Raw genomic sequence first — 14,133 nt, 5'->3', positions numbered from 1 at the left:
AGGGAAAGTATCCCTTTTGTATGGTCCATGCAGAAACCCTTTATGGGCTTTTACAGATAGAAGCCAGTATTGCTCACAAGAGGGCAAGCTCTCTGATAAAATGGAACAGCACAGATTTCAGTAGTTTGTGATCCAATACAGGATATAAAATCTGAGTTCTGTTATAGCGCACAAAATTGCCAAACCACTTTTTAATATTTTTGGTTGCTCTCAGCTCAAGCTGCGCATTACCTACCGATTCAGATAATGAGGTTCATACAATACCTTGTTCTACCTTTTCATATTTATATTTATACATCTTCTAAATTCTAAGTTTTGAAGTTTAAAAAGTAACAATAATTTGTCTATTGTAAAATGTGAACTACTTTTCCCTCTGCATTTAGCCAGGAGAGATAAAACAGAACTGCTGCATATCATTTTATCAAGAAATGTGCTGAAAATTTTGCTTCCAGATACAACATTTTAATCTTTAAGGGTCCATTTACACAGAAAGATTATCTGACAGATTATCTGCCAAAGATTTGAAGCCAAAGCCAGAAACAGACTATAAACAGAGATCAGGTCATAAAGGAAAGCCTAGGATTTTTCCTCTTTCCAAATCCATTCCTGGCTTTGGCTTTAAATCTTTGTCAGATAATCTTTCTGTATGGGTATACATGATAGTCATGGCTATAGTAAGATGTGATTCATACAGGCAATGTTTCATAAGTAAATGTAACAATTACTGTCAACTAGCTGAACAGTGTGCAATACCTGTTATATAGCAAAGTACATACTACTATGGAAAGTAAGGCCACTGCAACAGCACATACAGACCTCTATATACAGTAACATAATCCCGACAAGTGATGCATATTAGGTCTAGAAAATATCTCAAATCAACCAAATATGTATTTTTTGCAAATCTATACTTTGCAGATGGTACAAACACTCAATGAAGTATAAGGATCCATTTACACAGAAAGATTATCTGACAGCTTATCTGCCAAAGATTTGAAGCCAAAGCCAGGAATGGATTTGAAAAGAGGAGAAATCTCAGGCTTTTCTTTATGACCTGATGCCTGTTTATAGTCTGGTTCTGGCTTTGGCTTCATTTGACTTTATTTAATCGTGGAGTATTCCCAGCTGTGACTTGAGAGCTGCTTCATGTGTGGTTAAAGGCTTGAGTATGAACATTTGTATCTGGGGCCTTTATAATGGCTACAAATAAAATACAATGTTGGTCACCTTCCTCACTGCACAGACCCAGTAATGGAAATAACCAACATGTTACATGATTAATTTAGGCTGGCTTCACACTGCCTTAAAATCTCCAAAAACGCCAGCGGCCAGATGTTAACTGGAAGTCAATGGAAGTTTATCATATGCCTATTACACAGTGTTTTGTTTTTTGGTGTGCCACTTTTCTCTCCTCTCTTTTGAGGATCTTTGGCAGTTTATCCAAAACGCATCATGCTGGGGGTGTGGCTTTTTTTTTTTTTTTTTTTGGCAAGCTGTGGTGTTTTTTTCTACCATAGACTTCAATAATTGTTCTCATTGTCTCAAAAAGTTTTTTTTTTTTTTTTGTGTGTTTTTGTCACCTTTTGTGGTCCAGCAACTAGGTCATATGATGGCAGAGGAAAAAAAAAGTTCAGAACACTAATTCACAAATAAGATCAATCATACATAAAGTCAAAAATGGCAGAAAAAATGCAAATGCATTGAAAAGAACGCATTGGCAGTTTTTCTGGAGTCCTGAAAAATGCCACACAAAAAGATGTGCAAGGACACCTTTAAGAGATTGTAAATTTTCAAATTACAAAGAAGAAAGTCTGGACCTTGGACTTTCTGTGCACTTGGATTACAAGCTCCTAATTTAGTACTTGTATTAATAAAAGAATATATATGTATAACATTTTTGTTACTTTATAATAGGGTAAAGGGTTTGACAGCTTGTCTATAGCTACTATATATTTCCATCAAAGAGAGCCAGGAAAAATGGCAAAATATCTATATATTTTTTTTTCTTTAATTTTATATTTAATAAAATATTTCCAAATTCCAAAAAGGAACAAATTACAATCCGTGCAAACAACAAAATACAAACAGTCTGTACTGTAAGTGACATGATTTTAATTGCCTGGTAGCAGCAGTGAACTATCAACAATTTAACAATTTGGCTTTTTATCATCTTATTTGTCAGACAGATGAGCCCACAATAGCAAATGTGCTCCTCTGTTGTGCACAGTGAGTGGTTTGCAATGTGCCCGCTACGTTTCATGAGACAGTTGTTTGGAGCGATCTGGAACACACATGTATCTTATGGGATTTATGCTCTAATCATAATGCCAGCCCCCACAGAGAAAGATTCCTTCATGACTAAAATAGATAATTAGAGGATGGCAATTATTGGTCAAAAGTTATCAGACTGAAAACAAATACGGCTTGACAATGTCAGGCTCATCTCAGCATTAAATGACTGTAAACATGGGTAGAGCGTATATGTTCAATGCAATATAGATGGCTAATTCTCACATATTACCATATAAAAAAATTATGCAACAATAAAAAAATACACAATAAAGGATCAATAAAACACAGAAAAATATATACTACATTTTTGTAAAGGCGTTTTACTCCACCTCCTGCACAACTTCTGAGATCGCAAAACTTATTTTGAAACAGGGTTTCCTTGACAATGTACAGTTCTGAATTTTTTAAAATGACCAAATGTCCATTGGATTTGGTTATAGGATTTGACTATTAGCTTATTAAAAATTCCTTAGTGTATATATTAGCTTATAAAGAAAATCCTCTTTTAATCTTAGTCTTATTTCTCATGCAGAATTTTACATCTTAGGTCTACATAACAGTATTCAATTCACAACAAAGCAAGGATAAGATACATCTACAAGGGACAACAATGCAGCCCGGTATGGTCTGTCGTGTAGCTCTTTAGACTTTGACACAATGCACGCTTGAATGTGACCCCAGGACAAAGCTTGCTGCATCTTCATTCACAAATTGCATCCATGACAACCGGATACAATTTTTGCTGTCTATTGCTGTCATTAACATGGGAAGAAGCAATACTGACAGACTAGGTACTGAGATGACGTCCTATACATGAATTTAAAAGAAAGGAAAAAGTTTAAAAGTATATGTGCAACCTACAATTGCAGTCTCTGAAGTGTATTACAATCTGTACTAGAGATACACTATCTCTATTGGTTAATGTAAAGTCAAGAAAGAAAAAACTGCTAAAAGGGTTATTTGTTAAAAAAAAAATTTTCTTCAAATAAATATGCCCAGGATACCTGATAAAAGAATAAATAACACTGTAAATACCTCTCTTGTTCCCCAACAGCCTCTGTTATTATGACCTCCACTGCACAGCACTTCCTGGTGCTTGGGTTGGAGAGAGACAGTGCAGCTCTCCCCAATAACCCCACCACCATCAGGCCCCCTCATATAGTCAAACTCATTCAGTCACCCCTTTGTTTCATGGCCACAACTGGTAGCCATGGTCCGTTCTCCACCTTCCGATATCTAAAAGCTGTGGAGGAGGTAAGGAAAAATGCTGACATACAGCACCATGTTGGTGGTACTCACTCTCTGGAGGTTAAGTGGTCTAGTTTACACTGGTTTCCCACTCTTTCTCTCCTGCTGCTGTAAAGTAGACCATAGAAAGAAGGAGGAAGAGGTAGCACTAAAAACGGAAAGACTAAAAGGTGCCCAGAATATGGAGAAGTTCATTTTGCAAATAACATTGTTCTCTTGGATGACGTCAAGGACCAAGTAGTTTAGACAAAGCTCACTTAATAGCACCATAAAACATCAACATATGGCCATCACACTAGAGGGGAAATTTATCAAACTGGTGTAAAGTAGAATTGTATTAGTTGTCCCTAGCAACCAATTAGATTCCACCTTTCATTTTTTAAAGAGTCTGTAAGGAATGAAAGGTGGAATCTGATTGGTTGCTCGGGGCAACTAAGACAATTCTACTTTACACCAGTTTGATAAATCTCCCCCTATGTAAAAGTTCATAGGCATAGGGAAATATGAAACACCATACCCAAATATCATTTTTGTGTTTGGGGTTTTTCAAGACATTTTGGAATTTATTTCCTTCAAAAAAACTGTTGCGTTTCTCCTCCCATAGACTTCTATGGGGGGAGAAGGAAATCAGAAAAAATGCCATGTTTATATGCATATTGGTGTTTTTTTCTGGTGCCCCCCCCCCCAACCCTTTAATTCTTTTTTATCACATGAGGAAAGAATCACATGGCTAAAAAAAAACTTTTAATATATACTAAAATTAAAAAATGACAGAACTACCAAAAAGCAGTAAAAACTGTTAACAGTTTTTTTTGGTGACATTCTTTTCAAACTGAAAATGCGTCATGCAAGATTTTTGTCTGCCAGAAGCCTCAATGATCAGTACCGTCAGTACATTGATGCCCACATACAAAAAGGTACACCCATAAGGACCTATGAAGGCCTTAAATAACATAAATTGTGTTACCTTCATGAGCAAAATCCCATGGAGAAGAAAAGCCATTTTGAGACCAAGACATAGCTACAAGGTTTACATAACTTGTATGATAGGCAAAGTAGGGTATACTATAACATGCAATAAAACAGTCACTCACAAGAGAAAACGTTGAGAATATTAGTTAGACTTGGTATATTGTAAAGCAAACATGGCTATATCAGCTCTTCATTACTACTTTATGTCATGTGTTTTACACCAGGAGGATTATATTTATACTCTTCTCCTCTTCATTATCCAAGAGTGTTTGTTTTGGGAAATAAAGTTGAAAAACCAAGACGCAAGAGAACCTTCTGCCTCCTGCAAGAAGGAAGATTTATAAATCCATCCTTCATACTTTGATCTACCATCAAACAACAAGGCAGTAGACTAAATACTGTGTACTTATTGGAAAACTAATACATTCAATGATTAATTAGCACTGTATATATAAAATTAGTCTCAGGAAAAAAAAGGCTTTAATAAAGTGCCTAAAACCTTAGGAGTTCTCGAAATGATAAAACACACTTGTTAGCTTATTAGCAATAAACCACTTCATTGAATTAGTAGAAAACACACCAACTAATTACTATCCCCAAGCATGCCTTGAGCAGAGTTTCTGCTGTGTTGTAGGCAGGCCATTATAAGGAGACGCTATGTGGAAATTGAAGTCTTGATGTGTTTTTCGCAAAGAAAAAGTTTTGAATATATATTTTTTTTAATATGGATTTTCACCTCTAGCTCTGTGCAAAATGCTCAGCAATTCATATGAATGTAACATGACTTTTTGGAGAAGATCGATATTAGGATTACTTTCCAATGTCCCTTATTTCTATCAACAGTGCCTGGTATTAACCCAAATGTGACTCTTTGCTGCATAATCTATACATTGTGGAAATGCCAGCAAGTGAGTTACCTACCAATCCACGACTTCCACAAATTTACTCTTGTCTTGGGAGTGACAGCCTTTCAGCCAATCACTGGCCATGGTGCTGCCCCATCTCAGGGATTGGCTTAGTGGGCTTTGGAATAGTGTGTATAAGGTCAAGAAAGCTGACTCTGCCACATTCTCTCCAACCCACTGGGTTTGACTGACAAACCTTGGTGGAAGCCTATCAATTAAACCAAACCCAACTGTGCCAGGCTTGATTGACATGTTTCTACCTGTCAAACTGTCATCTCTCTGGTGCATTTCAGAGTAAGGCTAGGTTCACACTGCGTTTTGGCAGTCCGTTTAAGAGATCTATTTTTAAATGGTTACTTTTAACATCCAGAAAAACATGGTGAACCACAGTTTTGTGTACGCTAAAAAAAGGATCCATTTTGATCAATTTTTTTAATAATAGAAGTCAGTGGAGAAACAGATCCAAATGGATGCACACGATTGCATCCATTTTTCCATTCATTTTATTACCCCATAAAATGGATGAGTTAAAAAACGCTAAATTGCAGCGTGAACCCAGCCTTAATCACAGTACATAATGAAGGGAGCCTCTGTTGGCTTCATACTGTCACCCGACAGGTTTCTTTTAATACAAAAAAACTATAAAACTATAGCATGGGACTGGTAATTTATTCTAAAACTCTAGATTACATGGATTACTTGAAGACAGCACTGTAAAGGATGGCGATTTATAGGCCATTCATTCTTCATTAAGAATTCTGTGAGAATTAAGTGTGAATTCAGATGCGTCTGTAAAAGCGCACTGACATGTGCGAAACAGCTGTCACATTGCCACGCTATCACCAAGGTGCTGGCGTCCTCGCTGCTGCAATACTCATAATGACGATTTTAAGAAGCTATGAATAAAGATTGAAGTTTTTATGGTGAGTGCCCTCTACAATTTTTTTGTCTGCTATTCAGTAGTAGTGAGCACCCCGTTTTTTGTGCAGACTCCAATAAAAATGTACACACATACTGACGAACACCACAATAGGACTAATAGTGCCGGAAGCCTTTTTCATAAATTTTGCTAACTATTGTATGTCCCCAGAAAATGGGTTATTTGTATTTCTAGTGAAGTGTTCTGCATGATTTATTCCCAGTCATATTCTGAGGCTTCTTAAAGAAGACTTGAAGAAAATAGCATACCACCAAAAAGGATGCGTAAAAGAGCTGCTTTGAATATCATTCTTCCTACCTGGATTAAAAGCATTGTTGTTACAATATAGTGGAACTTTAAACAGCTAACATATCAGAGGAGCTTAGCAACGTACAAGCCCCCACTTTATCTATAGTAAGCTGCATTGTCTCCACCCAAATGAAAAGTGGGTGGTCTTGTATGGTTGCTTTTCATTTACTCTATTAGGGTATGTTCACACTGAGCAAACAGAGCGGAATGAATGAGTGGGCACGTGCTCCTCCACTGCCTCCACTCTCCGCTCAAAGAAGTGACATGTCACTTCTTTGAGCAGAGAGAGGCGGCTGCGGAGGAGCACGTGCTCTCCCATAGACGGTCTAAGGGACACTGAGATAGGCGGAACTTTACGCAGCGGAATTACACCTGTTTTACTCAGTTTGAACATACGTTAAAGGTCCTATTACACTAAGCGATAATCTGCAGTATTCGGCCGTTATCGGCCATTACGGACGATAATCGATTCACGTAATAGAGGACAATGATCAGGCGACATGCACGATGTTGGCTGATCGTTGTCTTTCAACAGGGTGAAACACAAACGATCAGCCTAGCAACGATCTGCTACCACTGCTCTGTACCATAGGAGCAGCGGCAGCAGACCGCTGCTATCTCCTATATATCTGATGATCGCCCGGGCAGCCCCACCACAGCTACCCGCACGCCCCTCGCATTTACCCTCTCAATGTTGCCACGTGTAATTGCGACGGCAGCGAGTGGGGAATGAGGAGCAAGTGAACGCCGACCTGACAAGTTGGCGCTTGCTTGCTCATCTGAGTCGTCTGCTCATCTGTTATCTAGTTAAATGAGTGTTTAATGCTCTATGACCGGATTTACGCTTTAACTCTTCATTGCCACCCCACTTTATAGCGCCACTGCCTCTGTTATTGTTTTTAGGTAGTAAGCTAAATAAGTTGTTACCCTTTTAGTCCTAGGAGACTTATTTTTCATCACAGAAGCGCTGATTCAGTTGTGTTTTCTGGTCAACAATGTTTAACCTAAAATGATAGCGTTCTATGTACAAACAGAGACAAAGCAGCTGGAAACCCCCAGTGCCGTGGTCTGTGATCAGGATCGTGGACTTTTTTAGTACAACGCGAGCAGTAAATTAATTTCACTTCATAAATCTGGCATGAATGGCCAACTATTCAAATTACTTTCTGGCAATATGACTTTTCTAAATGTCACCACTGAATATCATAAGGGAACCTACATCTCATCTCCTTCAAGTTGCCTTCAGGGACAGCACAAAATAGATAAAAGAAGTACTTGTAATATTTTATGTTTCAGCATTTTTAAAACATATTTGGCCAACCTTTGATGAATTAAGAGAAAAAAGTTCAATGGACTATGAATTCGGAATGTAATTTCATTTGTGATAAAGAAATACACGATGTCTCGATGGAAGAAACATTCTTTGTGCCATAAAAATCATTTCATCATGTTTCATCTCATATACTAATGACAATCTATATATCTTTACTCCTATTTCCGCTTGTTTGAAATAACCCATCTAACATTTTGGAATAAGAATGTAAAAAGGTTTTGGTCTACGCCAAAGTAAAAAAATATTGTAACAATATCTAAGGTACATCAGTCATAGCTGTTATCACATTCTTATTATTATGCCAACTGAAGTAATGGTGTAGTTATTCCTCGATAGCTATCACTATAAAATACAACCTTTGTCTACTATTTCTCTTCTACTACACTTTACAGTAGTTAGTGCCACATGCTTATATAAGGTCATATGGCCCATGGTTTTGCAGCTGGGCTGCTACTGCTTGACATTGACACAGCACTGTTGACTGGAGCCATGCTAAAAGTCACTGAGCACTATTCTATTGCTATTATATGGCTATGGAGATGGGACTGGATTCCCCCCACCCCACACACACACACACAAACTGACAAACACTAATAAGAAGAGAGATCTATTTATTTCACAAGTAGTGAAGCCAAGGGATGGGACCATTGTAGTTAATCATACGTTACACATCTATAAAATATATATTTCTAGTGACCACCCCCTTGTTTACCATCTAAATTCTCTTTTTGCAATAATTTTTTTTAATGCTATAAGTATTATACATACTAAGGCAAGGCGCTCTGATATAAAGTGATGGAGCCCCCCATTTACTTTAGCTCACCCCTTGTTTATTCTGCCATAATGTGGTTGAGGACTATAATACTTTTATTGAATATTTATTGTGTTCACTGTGACCAAAACAAGAGCAAAATAACGTCCACCAGAATAAATCTATGGGAAAGTTTTGAGGATGGATAAACACAGTTAGAAGTAAAAATGAGTTGACTTGAATGATTTATCATTTAAATATTATTACTGCCCCAGAAGATTACAGAATCCCATTAGTTTGTACCACACAGAAACATATACAAATCATTTTGCTGTTAAGGACACTTAACTTTACACTTCATTTCCTCATTCATTGTCTTTATTTTCCAACTTATTAGATTGACTAAAATGCTATATTTTTCTTAAAGTGGCTCAGTCATTTAAATGCGCTGTCTTAGAGATGGACAACATGTTATAACGTGAGGTCCACTGAGCCAGTCTGTAAAACGACACAAAACATATTGTGATGGTAAAATAATTGTAATCAGAAAAAAATACAGGAGATATTTTTTATAAATCCTCTGTATTCAAGATGTATGTGCTCCACCCAAGTAACAAAGCCAACATATATGCCCATATGGGCACCATCTAGTTCAGTTATCTTTTAATTACCAGAATACCAACAAAATGGCAACAAAGCTTTAATAATTCTCTTGGTGCAGTAGGATGCATATTTATGTAATGGAGTGGACCATTCACATCGGCTAACACATGCAGTGTGTCTCATATATATATATATATATATATATATATATATATATATATATATAATGGTTAATGGCCCACCAAGTGGTTATCCCATAAAAGTCAAAAATTCTGTCTATAGGACAAGGGATAACTACCTCAGAATGGAGGTTAAATGCCCCCCCCCCTCAAATAAACAGAGCAAATATGTGGCCAGTGCTCCATTGATTAAACGAGAGGTCCGGCCAGACTCCTTTTTTTTTTTAGCAAGTCATGGGGAGGAGGATAAAAGAAATAACATGCGCTTACCTCCCCTGCTCCAGCGTTGGTGGTTGTGTGCCACCGGTCCGGTCGCTGGGTCCCCAGTTGCTTCCTGGTCTAAGTGGGGACCCGGGTCATGATGTATGAGGGTCGCTCAGTTGGTCAGCGGCCATAGTGGGGTCCCGCCAGACCAGTAAGCAGGCAGGGACCAGAGCGTCTGCATGCTGCCACCAGCACTGGAGCGGGGGGAGGTAAGAGCATGGTTTTTTTTTTATCCTCCCCAGCACTTGCTAGAAAATGGGTCTGGCCGGACTTCTCCCTTAAAGTCCTTTATCAGACACTGCTCCTGGGATAGCAACTCAATCTCAATCACTTTGATAAGACTGCTTTGCCGGGGCAGATGGGCTTGAAAATTTATATGTATAAATATAAATATTCATGACAAAAACACATGCAAAATAAGTTACATTCAGTGTTCACATGTGTCTTATTGCTAGTCGAGTGCTGCTGTATCTCTTGTATGCTTGCTTCTGGATTGCAGCCACAGAAGTGCACATCTGCACATTTACTTCATTTTGTTCGGATTTGCTTAGGCTCCATTCACATCATGTTTTTAATGTTTGCCATCAGTATACAGAATAATGGTAGAAAGGTATTCAAAAATATGGGGGGGGGAGGGGATGTATCATTTGTGCAACTTAGCAGGTGTCAATTATTACACACTCTGCACTACACTTCTTGCTTTCCTTGCCCAAAATTTACTACACACATGCACTGATAATTCTTGCACAATTTTCGCCTAAAACAGCCTGAATAACAAACCACACTGTTTACTGTGTACTGCTGTCCATTTATTTGTACAAAAAATAAAAATGATGATAAATCAACCAGGAAGGGAAATTACAGTAATCTGAAACCACACACCCTCCTGGTGCAAAAACTGAAAAATGGTGAACATTGTGTAAACTGGTAAAATCTAGCTAATTTGCCTTGATAAATGTTGCACAAAGAAATACACTGTGTGCATTAGCAAAGATATGAGCACAAACACAATAATACACGTTCCTCCTAGTGATGTATATCTGTAGTGTAGTCATGATTTTTTTCAAATGTTTGTTAAACCACTGTGACATTATCTCCTTGCCACAGGACTACCGTATGATATAGGTGAAATATATTAGGGCAATAGAAGCCACAAAATATTCTTTACTAATGTTTTTTTTGCCTAAAATCAAGTCAATACAAGGAATCTGATGCAACGAAGTAGCAAATAGGCTTCTGAGATTTCACATTGTGCCAGGGTATTAAAGCTTGAAGACAAAGACCTTACTGGTGAATGTAATTTCCGAACATGGGACTTCTAAGACTATGTTACATGGAAGGTACTAAACATGGTTGCGTTTGGCCTCTGCTACACAGACAAACTTTAGCTTTTAGTTTTCTATGTATATTTTCTATTGCTCAGCAGGGATTGTGCCTGTAATTACGGATGTTGGCTTACTGTTCCAATTGCATAATGCAAATGCATAGCTGAGAATTTGTCCTCCCACCTGCAGACATTTCCGTGAATAAAATATAAAATTCATACAAAGTTTCCATACTTCTATAATTGAGCAAAAACATATACCCCTATGTTTACACAACGTCAAAAAAAAAAAAAAGGCGGCTGAAATTGAAAAAGACATCCGTTATTGCTGCAATGTAATTGACTTCAATGCAATGCATGAAACGATGGACGTCCAATGCATAGTGCATAAAATGACAAACGTTGTCTACGCAGACGTCAAAATAATATTAATGACAATTATTTTAGGATGTCTTTTGCAAACAGTGGATGTTACTTTTTAGTTGTTCACACACAGTTTTTCATTTTTCACCATCCTTTCACCATTTTTACTATTAAATTCAATGGACTTTTCAATTAAAGACACAACCAAAGGCCAATTAGTCCACCTAGACTAGAATAATGTACCAACAGCCATCATTGTAATGACAGGCATCCAAAACGCCAAATGACTGACGTCATTTTAACCTCAAAATGACAGATGTAATGCTTTCTTTTAAAAAATGCAGAGGAAAAAATGATGTGTGAACATAGTCATAGACTGTAATAGCATTTCATAATTCCTGTTCATATATTTATCTATTACTTTTTAACCTTTTGTCATCTCAGATACCTATAGGCTATGTTCACACAACGTATAACACCGTCCGTTGCATAGCTTTGGACGGTGTTATATTGCCGGCCCCCAGGCGGTGTACATCATGTTCCTGCAGGCTGAATAGTGGGCACCGTTAGGTGTGCCCGCAAATCAATCAACCATTCACTACAATGTAAAGCACAACCGCCAGCTGTACTTTACATTTTGTAAGCAGAGAACAGCGTCCGGAAATAATAGGCATGTTCATTATTTTGACGCCCATTCTAAAGAATGGGCGTTAAAATGGCGATGTTGGTAGACAGAGGGCAGGATTACATTGAATTCAATACAATGCCACCCCTGCAGAAAAGAATAGACGCTGATTTCATTACAATCAGCATCCATTCTTTAAAAAAAAAAAGTGTGAACATAGCCATACAACAAATTTCCACCATAGAATACCATATTGCACACTTTAGGGAAAAAAAAAATAGGGATAAAACTCTAGTGGAGACTGCAGGTACTTACACTGTTAGGTTTTCAATCTATATCTATAAAAAGAAAAGATAAAAATACAAAGACGATAATTTCATGATTTACTTACATTCCTTATATGTAATGTTACCAAACAGACCACTACTGTACCTAGAACATGCTTCAGAAGAGCAAATACAAGCCAATGCCATTAAACAGAAAGAGGTAGATCCTTCTTTTTGTATATTTGTTGTCCTATTGGTAGCATAACCAAATAAGCAAAGAATTTAGGATACAAAATAAAAAAAATTTTTAACAAACTTTTTACAAATTTACAAATATAAAACTTTTCATTTTTCATAGGCCATTGAATAAACGAAGCTGGACTTACCTATCATGTGGTTTGCAACGTGGACCTGGATATCCCATTCATTGTAGAATACCATCTGGCACTTGATGCATTGGTAGGTTTTTTTCTACAATATTTAAAAAAAAAATCACATTATTGTATATACTTGGGTAAAGAAAAGTAAAATAAAAATGTTTAATAATATTTATCAAGATGCAGACATGTTGTTCTTTTGTATTATTTCCTGGTTGAATCCCCATCATACTGGCTTTAAAGGGATCAGTATTTCCTTCTGCCTTTTGTCACAAAAAATATTAAGGATTCCAGACTAGAAAAGAAAGAAACAATTCCTAACAGAAAGATTCAGGGTTACATTCCTTTCGCTTTTAGCTGGAGTCCTTCCCATTTTGAGCACATGGATGAAGAGAACATCAATCTATAATATGAGTGCGAGCATTTAACCTATTACCAAAACTTTTGTTCAACAAATGACACAAGAAGTTGTCGGCAGTGTCTCAGAGAGGGCAGTGACATGGGAAAGTGGAAGGAAATGCTCCCTTTCTTACCTGCTGACATAAGCGCCTTGCAGCAGCTGCTAGGTCCTAGAGATGGGGGAGATTTATCAAACATGGTGTAAATTGAAACTGGCTCAGTTGCCCCTAGCAACCAATAAGATTCCACCTTTCATTTCTCACAGACTCTTCGGAAAATAATAGTTGGATTTGATTGGTTGCTAGGGGCAACTGAGCCAGTTTCACTTTACACCATGTTTGATAAATCTGCCCAATGCTGCGTTTACACGGAACGAATATTGTGCGAATTCGCATGATAACGATCGAATTCGAACGATTATTGTACATGTAAATGCAGCGAACAATCAAACGACGAGCGAGAAATCGTTCATTTTGATCTTTCAACAACTTCTCAAATCGTCGTTGATCGTTCGCAAAAAATTGGCAGATCGTTCCGTGTGAACAGCCGTTTGCCGATTTAACCAATGTGTGAGGTAGGCTTTAAGCGATTGCAAAACGAATTTCCGTACGATATATCGCACCGTCTAAACGCTGATCGTTATGAAAAAAAAGTTACTCCGACATCGTTAATCGTACGATCGGGCGAATTATCGTTCCGTGTAAACGTAGCACTAAAGCCATAAATCAGAGAGAAAGGCAGCTCCATGGTCTCCACCAGCATCCTATGCCCCTCTCTCCCTATGCTTTCGTAATGAATGGACACTTTGCGTCCAATGCTGCCACTAACAAAAAACTTCAAAGGGAAGCTTTCAGTTTTAATTCATGACCAAACTTCTTACACTGTTAGATAGCTGTTAATTAAGTCAAGGAGACACATGTTATCTCTCAGGACCTAGAGAAATTTACTACAGGACGTCAAAGAGGTATTTCCAAGCTCCTGAGTTGCTGCAATGTTCTTCCCCG

The 14,133-nt window shown here is 37.6% G+C and overlaps 1 protein-coding gene across 6 annotated transcripts in view; it reads right to left on the bottom strand.

Moving 5' to 3' along the window:
* Window positions 1-14,133, bottom strand: part of ZNF521 (zinc finger protein 521) — a 277,847-nt gene that overhangs the window by 145,833 nt on the left and 117,881 nt on the right. For all 6 annotated transcript variants that reach the window (XM_069957686.1, XM_069957683.1, XM_069957685.1 and 3 more), the window contains one exon: window positions 12,740-12,824. In XM_069957686.1, the coding sequence (XP_069813787.1) occupies window positions 12,740-12,824 (85 nt within the window). The remainder of the gene's footprint in view (window positions 1-12,739; window positions 12,825-14,133) is intronic.

The sequence above is a fragment of the Dendropsophus ebraccatus genome, chromosome 2, assembly GCF_027789765.1.
Source record: "Dendropsophus ebraccatus isolate aDenEbr1 chromosome 2, aDenEbr1.pat, whole genome shotgun sequence".
Lineage (NCBI taxonomy): Eukaryota > Metazoa > Chordata > Amphibia > Anura > Hylidae > Dendropsophus > Dendropsophus ebraccatus.
Note: the sequence above shows the minus strand (reverse complement) of the source record. Positions and strands in the feature narration are given on the sequence as shown.